At 44.8% G+C, this 23,226-nt stretch overlaps 1 protein-coding gene across 2 annotated transcripts in view; it reads left to right on the forward strand.

The window, feature by feature from the left end:
• The window catches only part of TRAF2 (TNF receptor associated factor 2), a 136,803-nt gene that overhangs the window by 65,948 nt on the left and 47,629 nt on the right, over positions 1-23,226 (forward strand). For both annotated transcript variants that reach the window (XM_069747655.1, XM_069747656.1), the window contains 7 exons: positions 2,857-3,018; positions 3,107-3,181; positions 7,900-7,974; positions 9,622-9,987; positions 10,393-10,570; positions 12,897-13,045; positions 13,189-13,278. In XM_069747655.1, coding sequence (XP_069603756.1) covers positions 2,857-3,018; positions 3,107-3,181; positions 7,900-7,974; positions 9,622-9,987; positions 10,393-10,570; positions 12,897-13,045; positions 13,189-13,278 — 1,095 coding nt within the window. The remainder of the gene's footprint in view (positions 1-2,856; positions 3,019-3,106; positions 3,182-7,899; positions 7,975-9,621; positions 9,988-10,392; positions 10,571-12,896; positions 13,046-13,188; positions 13,279-23,226) is intronic.

The raw sequence follows: 23,226 nt of genomic DNA on the forward strand, positions 1-23,226 counted from the left end.
TGGCACCCTTGGACCTGGGATGTGCATTGTGCCATGAATGACTATATACCTTGTATGTCAGACCATCTTGTAATCTAGCACAGGGGTGTCAAACTGCATTCCTTGAGGGCTGCAAACAGGTCATGTTTTCAGGATTTCCTTGCATTGCACAGGTGATAATTTAATCACCTGCAGAAAATGATTCCAGCACCTTGTGCAATGCTAAGGAAATCTTGAAAACACGCATGGTTTGAGGCCCTCGAGGAATGCAGTTTGACACCCCTGATCTAGCACATGGTGATATTGGCTATGCCAGATTATCGGAAACTTTTGTGCTATATATATTCATTGACTTGTGTTTTTACTTGCTGTTATCTAGCTCTGCCTCTTCTTACCTCTGTTTTCTTGACTTTTGTGCCTGTTGAATTCCACTGAAAAGTTTATCCGGATACGATCTGTATAACAAGTTCTGTAAACTCCTGGTCTCTTGCCAGCAAGCCAGCACATTCTGGGTCACCTTTGCCCAACTTACACAATGCAGAGCTTGGCACGTGAAGTAACTAACGTCTGTCTGGTAATGCTGGGGGTTGTAGTACTGCAACAGCTTGAAAGCCTCTGACTGGGGACCACTGCTGTATGAGGGGGAAGAGCAATGAGTGCTGGGAAGGTGTGCGTGGGCATTGATGTATGTTGTCTGTGGTCTCTGGTGTGCGGCTGGCACTGCTGAATGGTAGAGGAAACCAATGGGGAATTGCTGTTACCGGGCACTAATGCTCAGAGCTCTATCATTTGGACTATTTTGTGCTGTCGACATTTGAAAGCTTTCAATCTGTGAGAAATTGTCAGCAGCGGCCTGCGGCTTGTGATATCAGTTATCCCCCCTGCAGTGGTACCGTAATGGGCACTGTGCAAGGCCCTGTCTGTAGTTCTATAATGCTGTACTAGGTTAGCGTTTATCTTCAGAATGACTGAGTGACTTATGGCGCCAAAGATTACTGCCGCCAGCTGTTTTAAATTGAACTGGAAAGTACCTAGAAAAACCAGTTTATACTGGGTGGAGGAGAGGAGCTGATGGAGAGAAGATGAGAACAGAAAGGGAGAGAGCTTCAGGCAGAAAATAAATGAAGGCAAACCTGCAGCACAGAGTATGTCAGAAAAGATGTTGCTTTAATCCTCTGATGCACTGACCTGGATGATGTAACAGAATGGAGACAAGACTGAGGTCACGGACTACTATGCAGGATCTTCAACAGCACAGAGAATTTTACTAGAAAAGTGTGCTGATTTTGTAGATGCTAGTGGTAGGGCACAAACAACTGAAGGAGTGGAGTTTTTAACAGCACAGAGTGATTGAGGATATCTCCCTTTTCCTGGGTACAGCAATAGAGGTTCAGGATGCGAATGAGAACTTGTCAGTCACATCTGGATTCTTTGCCTGACATATTGTGTATTGTAAAATATATATAAATAATATATATATATATACACGGTATATATATATATATATATATATATATATATATATATATATATATATATATACATATAATTTCCAGCGTGTATGTAATATGTGTGTGTATATATAATATATATGTGTTCATGTATATATGTGTATGTTATGTATATGTATGTATGTAATGCGGTCTCTGTGGGGGGTACCAGAAATCCAGATCTCATGCTGCACCGAGGTCCGCTGACCAGTTTCTGCAGTTACGTCCTCATGTATGATGGAAACGTACAGGACTTGATCAAGCATTACAAAGAGTTCTGACTCTTCCTGTTGCATAAACTTACAACTCCCATTGTGTCACTGCGCTTTATCTGTTGCAGAGCTACTGCCCTTCGCATCCCCTTACACTTATCATCCCCATATATGTCAAGAAAAGTATTTTCTATTTTCGATCTCTGAAGAGATAAAGGCTTGGGCATAGGGAGTGTCTGAGTTTCGGTGCAGCGCGCCTGCTATTTCTGGCCTCTCCCTGTATTCTGTGTATATACAATGGCCGCTGTTCTGACGCCAGGTGCCCCACAATCTCCTTTCATGTAGACTCTTCGGTTACAGATATGGGAGCTGCCCTGTAACAGTCTGTCCTACAGAAAGCTTTGTTTGGAGGCAGGTGGAGCCATATAATAATAAAGGAGTAACGTCATAAAAGTTCACATTGTTTTCTATATATGGAATAAGGAAAATAAATCCTTTCCGCATGTGGGGGAGGAGGAGACCCTGGGGGGACGTAGGGTGCGCTGCATTGACTTCTGACCTAAACAGCACATTGCAGATTGTAACATTTTCCTGGTCCCCTGCATTTTTGTTTCCTTTGTTTGCACGTCGCCTCCTGGCTACTTCATCCTTTTGTTAAACTTCCCATTACCTGTGGTCTGAAACAAGTCTGTGCAGCGTAGAGAGGCAGTCTACCATGCAGCGATGGTAGTTATGCAGGCCGTAAGATAAGTGGTTACTGAAGCCCTCAAACCTTACGTTTTACACCAAGATTGGAACAAAGAATTGTAACTGTGCCTTTAATTGTATGCGTAGCAATGTCGGCAGGCTCACGCCATTGCACAGATGAGTACAGAAATCTCCGTCTTCGTGCAGCTCGGCAGTTGCAGCTATTGATCAGTTTCTGTAGCTATTGAGTGATGTACGTGCTGATTTGGACCCACAAAGGGTCAGTGTGCTATCTCTGTTCCAGGAAGGACCGTTTTCAGTGGTGCGATCTCAGACTTTAGGCCTATATCTTCAGGTTATTGGATTTCAGACATGATGATGTTAAACCATTCCTTCGTTTCCCCGTCTTATATGATCGCCCCACCCTTCCTGTTTCTCACTATCAGTCGCCTCCTGTTTTGTAACAGATGCATTTTGTTCTCTAACAGGCCCACCATGAAGGAAAGTGCCCGTTTATGCTTGTCCCTTGTTCTGCATGCAAGATTCTCATCCGGGCGAGCGATCGAGACATGCACAATGAGCGAGAATGCCCCGAGCGGAAACTGAACTGCAGATACTGCAAATTCTCCTTCTACTTTCCAGAAATTAAGGTGCAGAAAGTTCTTGTGCCATTTAAAGGGACAGCCCCCTATTCTACGGCTACAGACATGTGGAAACTTGACGTATTCTCTCTTTCAGGCGCATGATGAGATATGTCCCAAATACCCAATGATGTGTGAAGGTTGTGGAAAGAAGAAAATCCCCAGAGAAAAGGTATCTGTTTCCCCTGGAAAGGATGGGACCCCCTATACACTTCTATATGTAGAGTCCTGCATATAATATAGTCCTACACTGAGCAGCTCGCCTGCTGACGGTGCCGACTATTGGGGTATGTGCACACGTTGCGGATTTGCTTGTGGAATTTTCTGCGCGGATTCTTCTTCTCTTGGCAGAAAATCCAGTTGAAAATCCACGTGGATTTGATGCATTTTTTTTCATGCGGATTTGTATGCGTTTTTTGTAAGCTAAATATATATTATTTCACAAAATAAAAAGAATTGTGATGTAATTTCCTTTTCCAACATCTTCTTTTACATACTCCATTGAAGAATAATGTTTACACACACACAGATAGATAGATTAGATAGATGGATAATATCAAGCCCGATGTTTAGTAATAAACATAATAAAATGGTACATTTTACAAGAGTTAAATAAAGACACACACACTCAGCGTATATCGCACATCACTCGGATGATATCCGTGTGATGTGCGTTGTCTCACTCGCACCCATAGGCTTATATGGGTGCGAGTGAGCCGAGACTCAACCGAGCAAAAAAACGGTGATGTGAGCTGCCCCATAGATCAATACTGTTCTGAGTTCTTTGTGATGTTTTATCACATAGCACTCATCCGTATTCATCGCTAGTGTGAATCCGGCCTTAGGCCAGGGTCACACTTGCGAGAAACTCTCACGAGTCTCGCACTTCAATACCTGGTAATGCTGCCGGCACTCTAACCGGAGTGTTCAGCTGCATAGAAATACATGCAGCTGCACACTCTGGACCTGAGTGCCGGCAGCAGTGCTGGGTATTGAGGTGCAAGACTCGTGAGTTTCTCACATGTGTGACTCCGGCCTTAAACGCATTATCTGTTTAATTTAAAAAAAATGTCATAGGCTCCCGCTCAATTTTCCAAACCAGAGAGGTTAATCCAGCAACTGGGGGCCGATGTTTATAGCCTGGGAAAGGGGTAATACCCAGGCTATTAATATCACCACACAGCTGTATATTTTGCCTTTACTGGCTATTAAAAATAGGGGAGACCCCAAAAAAATTGCACGGGGTCCCCCTATCTACTATATAATTGTCTTAGGGTCACTTCCGTCTTTCTGTCCTTCTGTCTTTCTTTCTGTCTGTCACGGATATTCATTGGTCGCGGCCTCAGTCTATCATGGAAATCCAAGTCGCTGATTGGTCGCGGCAAAATAGCCACAACCAATCAGCGACGGGCACAGTCCAGAAGAAAATGGCCGCTCCTTACTCCCCGCAGTCAGTGTCCCCGGCGCTCCGCTCCATACTCCCCGCTCCCCGTAGTCAGTGTCCCCGGCGCCCGCTCCATACTCCCCTCCAGTCACCGCTCACACAGGGTTAATGGCAGCGGTAACGGACCGCGTTATGCCGCGGGTAACGCACTCCGTTACCGCTGCTATTAACCCTGTGGGACCAAGTTTTTACTATTGATGCTGCCTATGCAGCATCAATAGTAAAAAGATGTAATGTTAAAAATAATGAAAAAACAAAAAACCTGCTATTCTCACCCTCCGTCGTCAGACAATGCGCTCGCGCCGGCCGCCATCTTCGTTCCCAGAGATGCATTGCGAACTTACCCAGAAGACTTAGCGGTCTCGCAAGACTGCTAAGTCATCTGGGTAATTTTGCAATGCATCCTGGGAACGGAAGCTGGCGGCCGCATCACACAGCTTCGCTGGATCCCGGGGTGAGTATTTAGCTATTTTTTATTTTAATTCTTTTTTTTAACAGGGATATGGTGCCCACACTGCTAAATACTGCGTGGGCAGTGTTATATACCTACATGTCTGGGCAATATACTATGTGGCTGGACAATATACTATGTGGCTGGACAATATACTATGTGGCTGGGCAATATACTATGTGGCTGGGCAATATACTATGTGGCTGGGCAATATACTATGTGGCTGGGCAATATACTATGTGGCTGGGCAATATACTATGTGGCTGGGCAATATACTATGTGGCTGGGCAATATACTATGTGGCTGGGCAATATACTATGTGGCTGGGCAATATACTATGTGGCTGGGCAATATACTATGTGGCTGGGCAATATACTATGTGGCTGGGCAATATACTATGTGGCTGGGCAATATACTATGTGGCTGGGCAATATACTATGTGGCTGGGCAATATACTATGTGGCTGGGCAATATACTATGTGGCTGGGCAATATACTATGTGGCTGGGCAATATACTATGTGGCTGGGCAATATACTATGTGGCTGGGCAATATACTATGTGGCTGGGCAATATACTATGTGGCTGGGCAATATACTATGTGGCTGGGCAATATACTATGTGGCTGGGCAATATACTATGTGGCTGGGCAATATACTATGTGGCTGGGCAATATACTATGTGGCTGGGCAATATACTATGTGGCTGGGCAATATACTATGTGGCTGGGCAATATACTATGTGGCTGGGCAATATACTATGTGGCTGGGCAATATACTATGTGGCTGGGCAATATACTATGTGGCTGGGCAATATACTATGTGGCTGGGCAATATACTATGTGGCTGGGCAATATACTATGTGGCTGGGCAATATACTATGTGGCTGGGCAATATACTATGTGGCTGGGCAATATACTATGTGGCTGGGCAATATACTATGTGGCTGGGCAATATACTATGTGGCTGGGCAATATACTATGTGGCTGGGCAATATACTATGTGGCTGGGCAATATACTATGTGGCTGGGCAATATACTATGTGGCTGGGCAATATACTATGTGGCTGGGCAATATACTATGTGGCTGGGCAATATACTATGTGGCTGGGCAATATACTATGTGGCTGGGCAATATACTATGTGGCTGGGCAATATACTATGTGGCTGGGCAATATACTATGTGGCTGGGCAATATACTATGTGGCTGGGCAATATACTACGTGGACATGCATACTCTAGAATACCCGATGCGTTAGAATCGGGCCACCATCTAGTAATTAATAACCGGCAAAGGCTATGCAGACAGCTGCGTGCTGATATTAATAGCCTAGGAAGGGACCATGGATATTGCGCCCCCCCCCCCCCCCCCCACCACAAACACCAGCTCTCAGCCGCCCCAGAAATGGCGCATCTCTAAAATGTGCCAATTCCAGCACTTAGCCTCTCTCTTCCCACTTGCCCTGTAGCAGTGGCAAGTGGAGTAATACTTGAGGGGTTGATGTCACCTTTGTATTGTAATGTGACATCAAGCCTGGCTTAGTAATGGAGAAGCCTCAATAAGACGCCTATCCATTACTAATCCTATAGTTGTTACATGGTAAATAGACACAGCCAGAATAAAGTATTTTAATGAAATAAAACACCACACCGTTTCCCATGTTTATTATACACCTAATTCCTGCAACGCCCTCGATTTCCTGCAAAAAAAAATAACATAATAAACTAACAGTATACTCCCTGTTCCGATGTAATCCATTTAATAACGACTGTTCCACGACGATCTCCTGTTTAGAACTGTTACATCAGGAGATGTGACTGCTCTACAGGGGCTCCAGCGATACAGTGACAGAAGGTATCCTCCCGCACTGTATCACTCCGCCGCCTAGAGGTTACCGGAGTTCATCCGGTCGCTTGCAGCACCGCTGCGTGAGAAAATTCTCACGCAGCGGTAGTGCCGTAAAGTGAGAGCACAAACTTCGATGATACACTGCGGGAGGATACCTCCTGTCACTGTATCGCCAGAGCCCCTGTAGAGCGGTCACATCTCCAGATGTGACCGCTCTACACAGGAGATCGTCGTGGGACACTTGTTATTAAATGGATTACATCGGAACAGGGAGTATACTGTTGGTTTATTTTTTTGCAGGCGATCGATTGCATCGGGGATTAGCTGTTTGGTAAGTATGTACTGTATGTGTATATGTATGAACTTTCTGTATATGTATGTACTTTGTGTATTTTTTTTTTTTTTTTTGTACTATTCAACACAGTAGTCGGATGATGGGACTACTGTCCCATCATCGGCTAATGCTGTCACTGTTCTATTGTTCTATGTGACAGCAGACATAGTCACATGGGACGATGCCTGCCTACACGCACCCACCCACCCACCCACACAGACAGGCACATCTTCTCCGCACACACACAGTCTCCGACCACACACTTCCCTCCTCCCGATCCGCAGCCTTTTTCGCACGCACATCTGCTGCAAATCTTTTTACACCTGCGGTTTTGCTGCGGATTTGACTGACTCAATGCAAGTCAATGGGTGCAGAAACGCTGCAGATCCGCAATTAGAATTGACATGCTGCGGAAAATAAAACGCTGTGAATCCATGCGGTTTCTCCATAGCATGTGCATACCAATTCTGGATTTCCCATTGACGAACATTGGTTGTGCACTGCACTTCGTATTTGATGCAATTCCGCGCGTCCAAAAACGCTGGAGATCTGCATCAAAATCTGCAACGTGTGCACATAGCCTTACACTCCAGTCACAGCCAGAGCTGCATTCAGAACTCATCAGCGCTAGATCAATAGTAGATTTGGTCCTTCTCCTATATATTTTGGCATTCTCCATGCCGCCGTGTATTTTGGGACACTCAGCGCGTATATCCGACATCTGCATTTCAGCTTGATCTGTGATCAGGGTCATTTCTCCTCCGGTCCATTCAGTCGTCCTCCTGATTTTGTTCTGTGTAATGGCTTCTGTTTTAGTTCCAGGATCACATAAAGTCCTGCGGTCGGTGCAGAGTACCGTGCCGGTATCTAGTCGCTGGCTGCACAGAAATGGTAAGTGTCGGCTCTCTGTATCAGGCTACATGGCAGACTATGCTGGATAAAGCCCCCGCAGAACTGACGATGTGTTGGAATGACGTCCCCATTATTTCGGGGTGTCCAGCTGACCATTTCTGGGGCTCATTACAGCAGATTCTCCCTTGTAGCGCATCTCCTGGGCTTACATGGCGGTTCATGCGTTGGCCGTGTAGTCCTGATCAATGAGTGTTAAGGGCTCTGAGTAATCATAGCTCCATTTTACACTTTAGATGGGGGATGGCCGCCCATACAGAGCCCAGTCTGCTACGTGGAGGGGGGGATAAAGCTCTGCAGTAATTTAGCTGAGTTCACATTTCAGCTATGCAGTCACCCCCATGCGACGCCAGGTCAGTGCATTCTGTCAGTGTATGGTAATGACCTGGGTACATGGCACAAACCATGAGTTTGAAAAAAGTGGGGGAGGACCCAATGCAACTGAAAAAGCAGGGACAGTTTATTTATGGGTATTTTTGCTTGAACCTGTGGCTGTCAGGACATACTGAGAGTTGTAGTCTTGCAACAGTTGAGAACCTAAAACCAGTCAAACATTAATGCTGTTGAATAGTGGGAAAAGATTTAAGGTACCGTCACATTTAGCGACGCTGCAGCGATCTAGACAACGATCCCGATCGCTGCAGCGTCGCAGTGTGGTCGCTGGAGAGCTGTCACACAGACAGCTCTCCAGCGACCAACTATGCAAAGTCCCCTGGTAACCAGGGTAAACATCGGGTTACAAAGCGCAGGGCCGCGCTTAGTAACCCGATGTTTACCCTGGTTACCAGCGTAAACGTAAAAAAACCCAAACACTACATACTTACATTCCGGTGTCTGTCCCCCGACGCTGTGCTTCTCTGCACTGTATAAGCGCCGGCCGGAAAGCACAGCGGTGACGTCACTGCTGTGCTCTGCTTTCCGGCCGGCGCTTACACAGTGCAGAGAAGCACAGCGTCGGGGGACAGACACCGGAATGTAAGTATGTAGTGTTTGGTTTTTTTTACGTTTACGCAAGTAACCAGGGTAAACATCGGGTTACTAAGCGCGGCCCTGTGCTTAGTAACCCGATGTTTACCCTGGTTACCAGTGAAGACATCGCTGAATTGGCGTCACACACGCCCATTCAGCGATGTCTGCGGGAGTCCAGCGACGAAATAAAGTTCTGGACTTTCTGCTCCGACCAACGATGGCACAGCAGGATCCTGATCGCTGCTGCCTGTCAAACTCAACGATATCGCTATCCAGGACGCTGCAACGTCACGGATCGCTAGCGATATCGTTCAGCGTGACGGTACCTTTAAAGCTTCAAAATTGATTATATGTATAAAAACCTTTTAAATTTGAGCCCAAGTGAGAAGATTGCTTGTGTATGTCTAAGCAATGGCGCATCCTCCCGACATATACCTCTGACCAAACCGGGTGGTCTTGGGTGACTGTGCCCTCCTGTCATTACCTGCAGATGCACGTGGTAGCAATAAAACTGTTTTTTATATTTGGTTTTTGGGAAGACTAACTGCACCACCTGCATCTAAAAACAGGAGGAGACTGTCCCTATCTGCGGAGCCACATGAAAGCTGCATGTCAATCGTACATGCTGGAGTAATCAATTTCAATCATTTTAATTTCTAGATGGAAAATGACAAGTGCCTAGAGCATGAAACCAAGCACGTGGCTGAACATTTGGCGAAAATCTGGGAGTTCATTCAGCCTCTAAGAAAGGAGCTGAGCGACATTACTCCACTCTTTGGGATGATGTCCGTGCAGGCCATCCCCTCCCCGCTCAGCAGCATTTCCTCCGCATCATCAGCGGTGGCCGATATCTCCAAGACTCCAGACTTACTGCGACAGTTTGAAGTGATGGATAAAAAGAGCACGATCCTAGAGAACATAGTATGTGTCCTGAACAGAGAGGTGGAGAGAGCGAGCACAGCCACGGAGGAGGCGAAGAGGCAGCACAGGGCCGATCAGGAGAAGATAGACACCCTGAATGCAAAGGTCAGTGCACAATAAGTGGTGACACAGATGCAGGTTTGTTGCAGTGTACCCATACCAGCAGGGTTAGGACAGGTTTTTGGTCTAAATATTAATGTTCCCATTCGCTGACCATGATGAGGAATGGGCGCAGAGAGTGTGGCAGAAAGATGCGGGACTCTTTATACAGCGACCGTAATGTTCTTGTATATCGTTTGCTTCCTATTCAGTGTTTTTAGCTTTTGGGTGGAAATGCCATTTAACAGACGTACACAGGTCAGGGCCACAAGTATTCATAGCGCCCCACATCTTGTTCAGTTAGTACAGTTTCATTCTTGCACTTGTAGTTCCCCCTGCATGCGTGGTCATTGTATTACTGACATGTAGCTGTCAGCCCTCTGTGATTTACGTGTGATCTTCTCTGTTTAGGTACGGCAGCTGGAGCGCACATTGGGTCAGAAGGAGGTGCAGCTCTCAGAACTGGAGACCCGGGTCCAGGAGGCAGAACTGTCCACATACGAGGGCATCTTTGTCTGGAAAATTACAGAATTTGCAAAAAGGCGTCAGGATGCCATTGTCGGCCGATGCCCTGCCATGTTTTCTCCACGTGAGTCTGAGAGGAATTTAACGCAACAAGCAACAGTCAAGAGACCCCATTTATTTCTGGGTAGAGGTCTGTCGTGCAGAGGCCCATTCACACAATCGGTGCCCATAATAGTACTCATTTAGAGGCCTTTTTGGCGTATGTTCAGACTGATTGAACAAAAAACATTTGTTGTCTCCATGCAGGAACAGAGCAGGAGGACCCCAATGTTACCCTGTGGGCTACCTTTCACAAATCACAGCAGGCACTGGTCCGATTTAAGGACCAGATTAGCGCCTGTCAGCTCCACATGTCTGTACTTGGCCTTACCAGGGCTGATGTAAACTGCATAGGGATAAAGACTCATTACTGCGATCCCCATACAGTTTGCATGTTGTCGGCTACATACAGTTAGGTCCATATATATTTGGACAGAGACAACATTTTTCTAATTTTGGTTATAGACATTACCAAAATAATTCAGATGCAGTTGAAGTTCAGACTTTCAGCTTTCATTTGAGGGTATCCACATTAAAATTGGATGAAGGGTTTAGGAGTTTCAGCTCCTTAACATGTGCCACCCTGTTTTTAAAGGGACCAAAAGTAATTGGACAGATTCAATAATTTTAAATAAAATGTTCATTTTTAGTACTTGGTTGAAAACCCTTTGTTGGCAATGACTGCCTGAAGTCTTGAACTCATGGACATCACCAGACGCTGTGTTTCCTCCTTTTTGATGCTCTGCCAGGCCTTCACTGCAGTGGTTTTCAGTTGCTGTTTGTTTGTGGGCCTTTCTGTCTGAAGTTTAGTCTTTAACAAGTGAAATGCATGCTCAATTGGGTTGAGATCAGGTGACTGACTTGGCCATTCAAGAATATTCCACTTCTTTGCTTTAATAAACTCCTGGGTCATTGTCCATCTGTAGTATGAAACGATGACCAATCAGTTTGGCTGCATTTGGCTGGATCTGAGCACACAGTATGGCGGCTCTGAATACCTCAGAATTCATTCGGCTGCTTCTGTCCTGGGTCACATCATCAAACACTAGTGACCCAGTGCCACTGGCAGCCATGCATGCCCAAGCCATCACACTGCCTCCGCCATGTTTTACAGATGATGTGGTATGCTTTGAATCATGAGCTGTACCGCGCCTTCACCATACTTTTCTCTTTCCATCATTCTGGTAGAGGTTGATCTTGGTTTTATCTGTCCAAAGAATGTTCTTCAAGAACTGTGCTGGCTTTTTTTTAGATGTTTTTTAGCCTTTTTCTTCTTGATGCTTATGAGTGGCTTGCACCGTGCAGTGAACCCTCTGTATTTACTTTCATGCAGTCTTCTCTTTATGGTAGATTTGGATATTGATGCGCCGACCTCCTGGAGAGTGTTGGTCACTTGGTTGGCTGTTGTGAACGGGTTTCTCTTCACCATGGAGATTATTCTGCGATCATCCACCACTGTTGTCTTCCGTGGGCGCCCAGGTCTTTTTGCATTGATGAGTTCACCAGTGCTTTCTTTCTTTCTCAGGATTTACCAAACTGTAGATTTTGCCACTCCTAATATTGTAGCAATTTCTCGGATGTTTTTTTTTTCAGTTTTCGCAGCTTAAGGATGGCTTGTTTCACCTGCATGGAGAGCTCCTTTGACCGCATGTTTACTTCACAGCAAAACCTTCCAAATGCAAGCACCACACCTCAAATCAACTCCAGGCCTTTTATCTTCTTAACTGAGAATGACATAATGAAGGGATTTCCCACACCTGTTCATGAAATAGCCTTTGAGTCAATTTGTCCAATTACTTTTGGTCCCTATAAAAACAGGGTGGCACATGTTAAGGAGCTGAAACTCCTAAACCCTTCATCCAATTTAAATGTGGATACCCTCAAATGAAAGCTGAAAGTCTGAACTTCAACTGCATTTGAATTGTTTTGTTTAAAATTCATTGTGGTAATGTCTATAACCAAAATTGTAAAAATGTTGTCTCTGTCCAAATATATATGGACCTAACTGTATGTGCTGCAGACGACCAATATTTTTTAGACCCCATAAAAAAATGCAGAGAGCCGATACTCAAGCTTTTGGTGTCTGCTGATCGTTGCAGCCCCGTGATGAGTGCTTGTGTAGCCCCCTATTCCCCTGTGTGAGGGTAGGTCCACATGGTGCTGCCGAAACTCCTCACACTGCAATGGCCAATTGTCACCATGTTCTTTTACAATGCTGTGTCCATACCAATTGGGCCTTAATATCCAATTGGCAAGATTTCCCACTAATAATCCCCATGAGTGTTGGAAGCCAGACACCTTTCCCCGGTTTATGACCAGGATGGATGATTTCTGCATATATTGTTTTCTAGCCTTTTACACAAACAAGTACGGCTACAAGATGTGCTTACGAATCTACCTAAATGGAGACGGCACGGGGCGTGGAACGCACCTCTCCCTTTTCTTTGTGGTGATGAAGGGGCCAAGTGATGCCTTACTGCGGTGGCCATTTAATCAGAAGGTCAGTGCTGAGAAATCAGGGACTTTGTGTGGTCAGGACAAGTAAATGCTTCCTACATGATGGGATGATCAGATTAGTTTCATGTCCCCGTGGGGTCCTCTTGTATTGAGCAAGTTTTACTGACATCAGCTTATTATTTGCAGGTCACCCTGATGTTGTTAGACCAAAACAATCGAGAGCACGTTATAGACGCCTTCCGGCCAGACACTTCCTCCTCATCTTTCCAGAGGCCGGTGAGCGAAATGAATATTGCTAGCGGATGCCCCCTCTTCTGCCCACTCTCCAAGCTGGAAAGCAAAAATTCTTATATCCGGGAAGATACCATCTTCATCAAAGTCATTGTGGACCTAACTGGTCTCTAGTGTGAAAAGAGGTCCGCCACTGGTGGGATTCCTTCTCCTATAGTATAACGAGACCCTTGGCTCCTCCAGCGAGGAGAATGACGCACCTATCCCCCGATACCAGTATCGTCTGCTTCGTTGTGCCCATGTCCTCTGCAGCCATGGGATCCACATTTCAGCTGCCACAATGATGGGCGTTAGTTCTCTTGGGAGGGATCTGACTTCATATTCCATGTGTAGTGATTCCTGTGTAGACATTTGGATTCTGGTGTACAGAGATATTAATTCCATATCTATAAATTTCCCTCTCCCATCAGCAGTCGTCTAGGCATAACCTTACTACTGCTCGTCGCTTCATTAGACATCATCACGGGCTATTCGTGAAGAATCCCCCATAAAGATCAATCCATCATCTTCATATTCTGCTTCTTGGAGCAGACCCATATAGATAGTTTTGCCTTCTCTTCCTGAGGCTCTGTTCACATTATTTTTACCTAATGAGACCATATGTGCCCCCGGGCTGTAATACCAAGGTCTGTGTAAGAGCTTTCCATCGTATCTATGCCTAGGAGCCGCCTGCCAGAGGATATCATGGCCTACGGCCCCCAAAAAACTCTCATGCTAAAAATAAAAATTAGTCCCTGCATATTGAGCAGGATGCATCAGCTTAAAGGGACACTGTCACCTGGATTTGGAGGGAACAATCTTCAGCCATGGAGGCGGGGTTTTCGGGTTTTTGATTCACCCTTTCCTTACCCGCTGGCTGCATGCTGGCTGCAATATTGGATTGAAGTTCATTCTCTGTCCTCCATAGGACAATACTGTGCAAGGCAAGATTGGCTGAAGATTGTTCCCTCCAAATCCAGGTGACAGTGTCCCTTTAAAGACATATTGGCGTTCTCTGGCCTGATGAAACATACAGTGTGAACAGAGCCTTTCCTGAAGGGTGAACTGTAGTGGGATCCAACTTCATGAAGTGCATTATTTCTAAACTCCAGTAGGTCCATGTAAGAAAACCAAAACCGATCCCATACATGCAGAGGACGTGCGCCTGAGAGCCAGGCCCAGCACCTTCAGTCATTGCTCAGTCACACTCCGCCACTCTCAGGAGAGCGGGTAATGGCCCCATTGTTCCATGTGGTCTGTTAGTGGATAACAGGACGCACATCCCCCTGGTTTGTAACGCTGGTCAGTCAGCTTACTAGGGTTGGAGCTCGACGTCCATCCGAGTGGATGAGATGTTTTTAACAAGGTGCCAGACATCGGCGAGCTCCAGCCTTACGTGGTCTGACCGGACGTAAATAAGAACTTGGAGACATTTCATCTGACGTGTAAGTCTGCATCTTGGGGTAGTAGACATCACTGTGGTGGCAATACCCCTTTAGGTCTCCAGTCTTAGGGCACACCTTCGGGACGGGACTGTGGCCAGCACAGATCACATGGAAGCGGGAATTCAGAGAGGTTTTCTTTACAGCTTCAATTGTGATTCTTTATTTTAACAATTTTTTATGGCAGATTTGGTTATGACTTGTCAATCACACACACTGAGGATGCGGTCAAACGGTGCAGAAGTGTGGCCTGCTGCATGCAGTTGAAGTTCTGCCCAACTGCAGGGGACAATTGTGAAGCAATCGTCCATCATGTTGTGCAGATTCGGACGCACCGTTTGGTCCAACCCTAATAGTCATAGGGATGGGACCTCACCAAGTGTTTGGGAGGTAACTGTGCAGCCACCTCTGAACGGCTTGCTGTTTGGAAGGGGGTTTTGCTGTGCCTGTGACCCCCTAGGAGGGGACACTTGCATACAGCACATTCACTGCAACAAGGACGTCTGCGGACAGATCTGCTGCTTGTGATTGCCTTAATTGGGATCTTATGGTGTGTGATGGACAGGGGTGACGAGTCTGTTATCAGGACCCCCATTATTTCTGGCGTTTGACAGTCTGCTGCAGGACACTGAAGGTGCTGACAGCCTGGGCTCTGGTGCGGATGTATACAGATGAGGAGTAACACAAATGTATATAAGTGTAGTAAAGCCGACCCCCTCAGAGCGGTATCTGAACAGAACAGCTCCACCACGTGCCATCATTATGACCCCAACGTTATTGTACCGAATATCCCCGTCCATCTGTGAGAGATGTGCGAACTGTCCCCCCAGAGTCAACACCCACATTTTACCCTTCAATATCGTGGAGATTGGATCAGGGAGGTTGTAACCTAAATGTTTTTCTAATGAGAGGAGCAAACCTAGAGGAAGAGCCCAAGTATCACAGTACGGTGGAGCTGCTCCAGACTGACCACTGGGAACCCCCTCCCCCAGAAGTTGGGTACAGACCCCTTTTGGTGTAAGATGTCTCTGGGGCACCCAATGGTCACCACCTGACCATTGCAAAATATCACTGATTACAGTATAAGTAATATAGCATCTAAAAAATATTTTCCAATGCTTTTTATTTGTTTTTTTCCCCAAAGTAAAATGTAACTTTGTGGGGTCTGCTTCAGACTTAGTTGGGGGATAAAATTTTCCACTGATTTTCAGTCATCGAACGCAGGGGCTGGCACTTCTTGTATGGCCAGCTTCATCTCCTGACGTGTTGGAGGCCACTGCATTATGTGGTGAACTGGATCCATGACACCTCTTGTGAGATCAGAGGTTCAGGTCACAGATTTAGGAGTCTGGTGTCCGTATTAACACATGTAAATAGAGGGGGGTGCATTATCTGCATATTAAAAGTCAATGTCAGACAATATACAGACTGGCTGAATATAGCTCACTTGCACGAGACCCTGATGAGGAGTCTCGCACGGTAGTACCCAGCACTGCTCCTGGCACAGAGGAGCGGAGCGGCCGCACACTCCGATGTGAGTGCCGGGTGCAGAACCGGGTTTTAAACATGCGAGACGCATCATAGTTGCTCGCAAGTGAGTAGGAGTCCTTACTCTTGTACATGAAGGAAATGCAGTTTATATCCTCATATGAAACCCCAGAATATGTAAATCATCAAAACACCAGACATGCTGTTTAATTTTTTTGTTTGTCGTCTGGAAGAGAAAATGTAAAATTTTGTGCTTTGGATTTACAGGAAGTCTTTCACATTTTTTATGTAAAGTTGTAATCGTTGTAGAAGGAAAAAAAAACTCTGCAAACTTTCTGTTCACTGACTGCAGTTTTCGTTATACAAGACTGGGATGGGCTGGTGTCGATCAAGAAAGCAAAGTAATTATGGGGAAGGGGGCCTAATTACAAAACAAGATATGGGGTGCAAGATATAAAGAGAAAAAAAAAGAGGTGTCAAGGATAATAGCAGGGGGAATCGCGCAGATCCCACCGCTGCCACCACTATGTCAGGGAACACAACTCCGCTGCCTCCAATTGTCGGGACATTTACACAATTGAATGATTGACGAGGCTTCTGCTGTTTCCACTACTAAGCCAGTTATTGGGAACTCAGTGAACCAATGCATGGAATATATATATCTATATACATATACCCCGATACGGTTACTGCCAACCCCTCAATAGCAAAAGCAACTACTAGCACCCACCACCAATCATTTATACAGCCCGATTGAGCACTCATTCCAGGTAGCGTATGGCTTCAGGGGAGCAGTTAACAGCTATTAAAGTTGATATAGTTAATCTGGAAAGGTATAGTGTTTGTTAAAAAAAAATAAAAAAAATTACAAATATGTTGCTAAACAATATGGCATAAAAAAGAAAAGTACTAAACCTGATGTTGCAGGAATGTCTCTTATCTTTATAGAGGGAAGCACTATGATTAGGAAAATGGAACACACTTGCAGCAAACTGTTTTCCAGAAAATGATCAATAAGACGCCCAGCCTCTGATTTTAATTAGATTAAGGTTACGTCCTCATAGCTCCCCTTGGTGAGCTCATATACTGTTCGTGGGATGTGCTAGGCCTTTACCTATAGAGAATTTATGAGATTCCACAACTTTCAGGATATCTTTGCCCCTGGAGGTCCCAGGTGGGGAGATATTGTCATTATGTTTACCTTTCCATAGAGAGGAAACATGGCATGGATAGCATCAGCCATCTGACCAGTAATAAGTTGGAGGTGTTCTGCCGGCCTTAGAGTGATTGCGTCATATTGGACAAACATGACACAAAAAACATATCTCCCATAAATATTGGATCAATGCAAAGCTCTTTATTCATCACTGGCTCCAGAAAGTCTGAGACCAGTCCTTTGAACAGAGGAAGCTCTTGCCTCTGGTACTTCTCTGCCCTTGAATAATACGGATTAGGGTTGAGCGACCTTGACTTTTTTAGGGTCGAGCCGGGTTTCGCGAAACCAGACTATCTCAAAAGTCGAGTCGAGTGAAATCGGCCGATTATGGCGAAAAGTCGAGGATTGACCGAAACACGAAACCCAATGCAAAGTCAATGGGAATTTTTTTATTTATTTTTTTCTCTCTCTCTCCCCTCCGTCCGTCCCTGAACTGAAAAGCTGGTGTTACACAGTGCAAATCGCTACAACGCACAAGCGACAACATGGCGATAGGCGTCCACGCCCCTATGACCTATGTCATCACTCTGCCCACGCTCCTTCATTAGCTGAAAAAAATGGCGCCAAGCGCGTCATACGAAACGCGACTTTTGCGCGAAAGTCGCGTACCGCATGGCTGACCCCACACAGGGATCGGATCGGGTTTCATGAAACCTGACTTTGCCAAAAGTCGGCGACTTTTGAAAATGAACGATCCGTTTTGCTCAACCCTAATACGGATCATAGACTTGTTGGCTGGTTCTCAGAGCAGATCTCTGCTGTAATTACTTGTCATGGCATGAGGTGGGGTCCTACTTCAATGGGGTTGAAGTGTCCCTTCTCTGGAGATGTCTTTATGGATTTTAATTTTGTCTATAACAATGGGACATAAGCATGGTCAAAAAGCACATGTATAAAGACTGACAGAGAGACAACAAACCTCAGCATCTTCTAGGTTCTTCCAGTAACAGCCAAAAGCAGAGAAGCTTCAGATCCTGGCTGTATAAGCTCCAGCATACTGAGCAGTAGTGATTACAGCAGTCAGTAATGTCTGAGAGCATCTATACCAGGAGCAAACACCAGTAGTATATATCTAAAGCATTACAATGCATAAAGTAACTAAACAATTAAAGATTAAATATATATAGTTTATATGGCTTCTATTTAATGTTCCCATTACTGAGATAATGACAGCTGGTGCTTATAAGATTCTATGGAGAAAAGCTAGAGGAAGACGTAGTCATTGGGTTGCAAGTTCTCCTGAAACCACAGTTATATTTTAGCTCTGGCCTGGGGACTGTAGACCCTAATGCAGACAGGACTTGCCAGCATCATATTCTGTCACCATCCTGAGGATCAGTCTCTTCATTCTGCAATTCTCACTGCCGGGGATAGAATGAGTGCCCTGTATGTGACTATGTCTCTTCTATAGGGCGCACTGTATCCATTGTGCACCTGATAAGATACATGATCAGGTCTGTATTATGTATGCCTTATATTGGGGGTGCTTTGTCCCCATTACATATATTGGGGTACACTATCCATTCTGTATATTGGGTACACTGTAGCCATTACATATGCATGTATTGTATTGGGGTGCACTTTATTATTATATGTTGTGTGTTTATTGTCGGATGTTGTGGAGTCCTTTATCATTTAAAAAAAAAAAATGTATGCCTTCTGTCAGTGACTGGAAATCCACAAGACTCCATTGCACCTCACATCTTAGAAAGTTGAAGGACTTTTCATTGTACAATGACTAAAGCCACGTCCTTGGGTGTATGGGTCACCCTCCCATTTCCCGTAGTGCGCAAAAATTTTGTCTGCTCAATAGGCTTTAATGTCTGCAGGGAAAAGGTGATGGTGGCCAGAGTAAACTTGTGGCAATGGGGCCCCTAATATCCCACCAGGGCCCTCCATGAGCTGTGTATTGTGTAATCACATTAATGATTTCTAGTTTGTGACCGTGTTCTTCACTATGAATAAATTATATGTATGAAATCACATTGTCTGTCACTGCCGGAGAGAACAACATTCATTAAGGCTGGTTACACATTTGCGTGTTTTTTTTTGCGGTAAAAAACGCATGCGTTTTTTCCCCCCTATATTTAACATTAAAAACGCTTGCGTTTTTTCGCGGCAAAAAACCTATTGATGTCTATGTAAACGCATGCGTTTTTATAGAAAAACACAAGAAAACACCCTAACCCAAACCCTAACACTTTGGGTTAGGGTTAGTGTTAGAGTTTGTGTGTTAGGGTTAGGATCCCTAGGGATCCTAACCCTAGGTATTTCTGTTTATAGTGGGTTTGCTAGTTGATTTTGATGATTGGCAGCTGTCACACACTTCTCATCATGCGTTTCAAAAACGCAAACGCAGGAAAAAACGCTTGTAAACGCGTTTGTGTTAAAACATGCAAAAACGCATGCGCCTAAAAAACGCAGCGTTTAAACGCGTTTTTGCACCAAATGCGTTTAAATGCGTTTGCATTTAAAACGCTGCAGATCAAAACGCAAGTGTGAAACCAGCCTAAGCTGCAGCTCAAGATGAAATCTGTGTGAGGTAACGAGAATGACTGTAACGTGAACTCTTAGGGAACAGTGCTCCAAAATGTCAGGTACAGATATAAAGCTGGAAATGCTGTTCTATTCTCTTAGGCTACTTTCACACTGGTGTTTTTTTTAATACGTCGCAATGCGTCGTTTAGGGGAAAAAACGCATCCTGCAAAGTTGTTTGCAGGATGCGTTTTTGCCCCATAGAGTAACATTACCGACGCATTGACACACGTCGCAACCGTCGTGCGACGGTTGCGCCGTGTTGTGGCGGACCGCCAGGAGCAAAAAACGTTAAATGTAACGTTTTTGCTGCCGATGGACCACTTTTTCCGACCGCGCATGCGCGGCCGGAGCTCCGCCCCGACCTCCGCGCACCTCACAATGGGGCAGCGGATGCGACAGAGAAATGCATCCGCTGCACCCGTTGTGCGGCGCATCAAACGCTAGCGTTGGAATCTCGGCCCGACGCACTGCGACAGGCCGAATCCGACGCTAGTGTGAAAGTAGCCTTACCTGCTACAGTACTGCTCCACTATGTACAATAAGTGTGCAAAAAAAGAACACCAATGGATCTTTAACGTTCTGACAACACAAACTGGATTTTAAAGTCCAAGAATGAATGTCCAAGGAAGATGGGAGTTTTTGTTAAATGAAATTCTCATTGCACAATCGGTAATAATCCCAAAAACAAAGACAAATTGGAAGCATTTAAAGAGACCACAGCACCTAATCACTTGTTAAAAAGGCAAAAAAGATGTATATCAAATGAAGAAGAATAAATCAGAATATAATGCTGTCTGCAGGGCAGTAATGAAGTGAGGCTTGCAAGGGCAACATTAAGAGCTATTACATTACTGAGAGCTTATACTGAACTCCAAGGTTTCATAGTGCATGGCTTTTCCATTCTTGTCCACTAGGTGGAGTGATTTACATTTCAAAATCATTTATAAGCCAGAGATGGTATGTCACTCTCCACAAGGAGAAACGTTACCCCTTAGACCCCAGTCCAGAGCCTCTCACCTAGCCAAATCAGTTCTTATGCTTCGCACTGACGAGGGCCAACAGCCCGAAACACCGTGTCTGCGAATTGAGATACTGATTTGGCTTTAATCCTAAGTCATATTGCACGACTCATTAAAGAGTTGATTGTGACTTGTAGGATCACTACTTCCAATAGGTGGCACTATAGAGTTTAAGTCCTCTTTTTCTCAGAAGAGGCAATTTGCATATTAAAATCATTTATAGTTTTTTTTTTTTTTTAATCTTTTTCGATGCTTGCTGTTTTAATTGTTTTTAATCTTATATATTCAATAAAGATGTATATTTTATGCATATTTTTGGGGTCTTTCATTCTCAATACTCCTCCCCTTTACAAATCTCTTCATTGGCTCCCAATTCCCCAGCATATACAGTTCAGACTACTGACACTGACTTACAAAGCCATCCACAACCTGCCTCCGAACTAACCTCCCATTACCTACCCTCATGTAATATCTGGTCCTCTCAAGACCTTCTCTCCTCCACACTTATTTGTTCGTCACCCAAATCCCCTCCAAGATTGCTCCAGAATATCCCCCATCTTCTGGAATTCTGTGCCCCAACACGTCCGGTTATCCACCACATTTGGAGTTTTCAGACGGAACCTGAAAACCTGTCTCTTCAAGAAAGCCTACAGCCTGCACTGACCACGCTGCCTCCTCACCACCATCAGAGCTACTGCAACCCCCGACCTACTGTCTCCTTCTCCACCATCCTGTAGAATGTAAGCCCCCAAGGGCAGGGTCCTCTCTCCTCTGTACCAGCCTGTCATTGTTAGTTTGTTTACTGTAAGTGATATCTGTATTTTGAATGTAACCCTTCTCATGTACAGCACCATGGTTCTAGATAAATAATAACGATTTCTAATTCTTGGATTTTAATGGATTGACAATAAAAAGCTGGATTTTTTTTGCACATTTTTACCTGCTTGACCCCTTGCTCTATCAAAAAGATTTACCCATGCATTGGGAAGCCCTCAGTTTTTTTGGTGAGCTGATTGTTTCTTTTTAACTTTCATATTGTTCCTGTGTACAAGAATATAACTACTATAATACTGCCCCTATGTACAAGAATATAACTACTATAATACTGCCCCCTATGTACAAGAATATACTATAATACTGCCCCCTATGTACAAGAATATACTATAATACTGCCCCCTATGTACAAGAATATACTATAATACTGCCCCCTATGTACAAGAATATAACTACTATAGGGCTATGTGCACACGTGGCGGATTAGCCTTAGGAATTTCTGGTGCGGATTTTGCGTTTCTTACCCCTGCGGATTTTATAATGGAATGGGTACAAAAACACTGCAGATCCGCAAAAAGGAAGTGACATGCTACTTTTAATTCGCAGCGTTTCTGCACCAGACTTTCCGCAATGTGTGCACAGCTTTTTTTTTTCTCTCATTGATTTACATTGTACTGTAAATCAATTGCGGATCTGCAGCGTTTCTGCACCGCAAAAAACGCAGAGAATCCGCAACGTGTGCACATACCCTAATACTGCTCCTATGTACAAGAACATAACTACTATACTCCTCATACTCTTGTACATTTGAGCAGTATTTTAGCAGATATTTGCTGTAGCTGTGACATAAAGGTGCGCCAATGTATTATGGATGCAGACGTTTTAGGTTAAAACGCAAATACAATGCACTTCATTAACTTTTTTTTAGAAATATGATTTATTGATCAAGCGATTTAAGGACACATTAAATATGACACACAGTGAGTGGAGGTGTGGGGATGGGGGTGATCAGCACAGCAGTGGCCATACACAGCCTTTCAGTGCTTTGTTAGGCTACTTTCACACTTCCGTCTTTTAGAATCGGTCACAATCCGTCAGTGTTGAAAAGACGGATCCTGTGCAGATTGTAAAAAAACGGATGCACTGGATCCTGTTTTTTTGACGGATCCGTCGATGCAGCAGCTGCAGGAAAAATGGGTTAAATTAAAGGAATAGAAATCCTTCCAGGCATGCTCAGTGTAAAAAAAAAACGGAATATCTTGCTGGATTCCGTCATTTGATGGACAGCAACAGATCCAGCGTCCATAGGCTTCCATTCTAGCCAAGGACGGACCCCGCAGGATCCATCGCTGTACGTTTTTTTGAAACAGACAAAAAATGTTACATTGAAAGTTTTTTCCAGACGACGATCCGCCAAAACACGACGGATCCGTTGCACGATGGATGCGACGTGTCACAATCCGTCGCTAATACAAG

Source organism: Ranitomeya imitator, chromosome 2, assembly GCF_032444005.1.
Source record: "Ranitomeya imitator isolate aRanImi1 chromosome 2, aRanImi1.pri, whole genome shotgun sequence".
Classification (NCBI taxonomy): domain Eukaryota; kingdom Metazoa; phylum Chordata; class Amphibia; order Anura; family Dendrobatidae; genus Ranitomeya; species Ranitomeya imitator.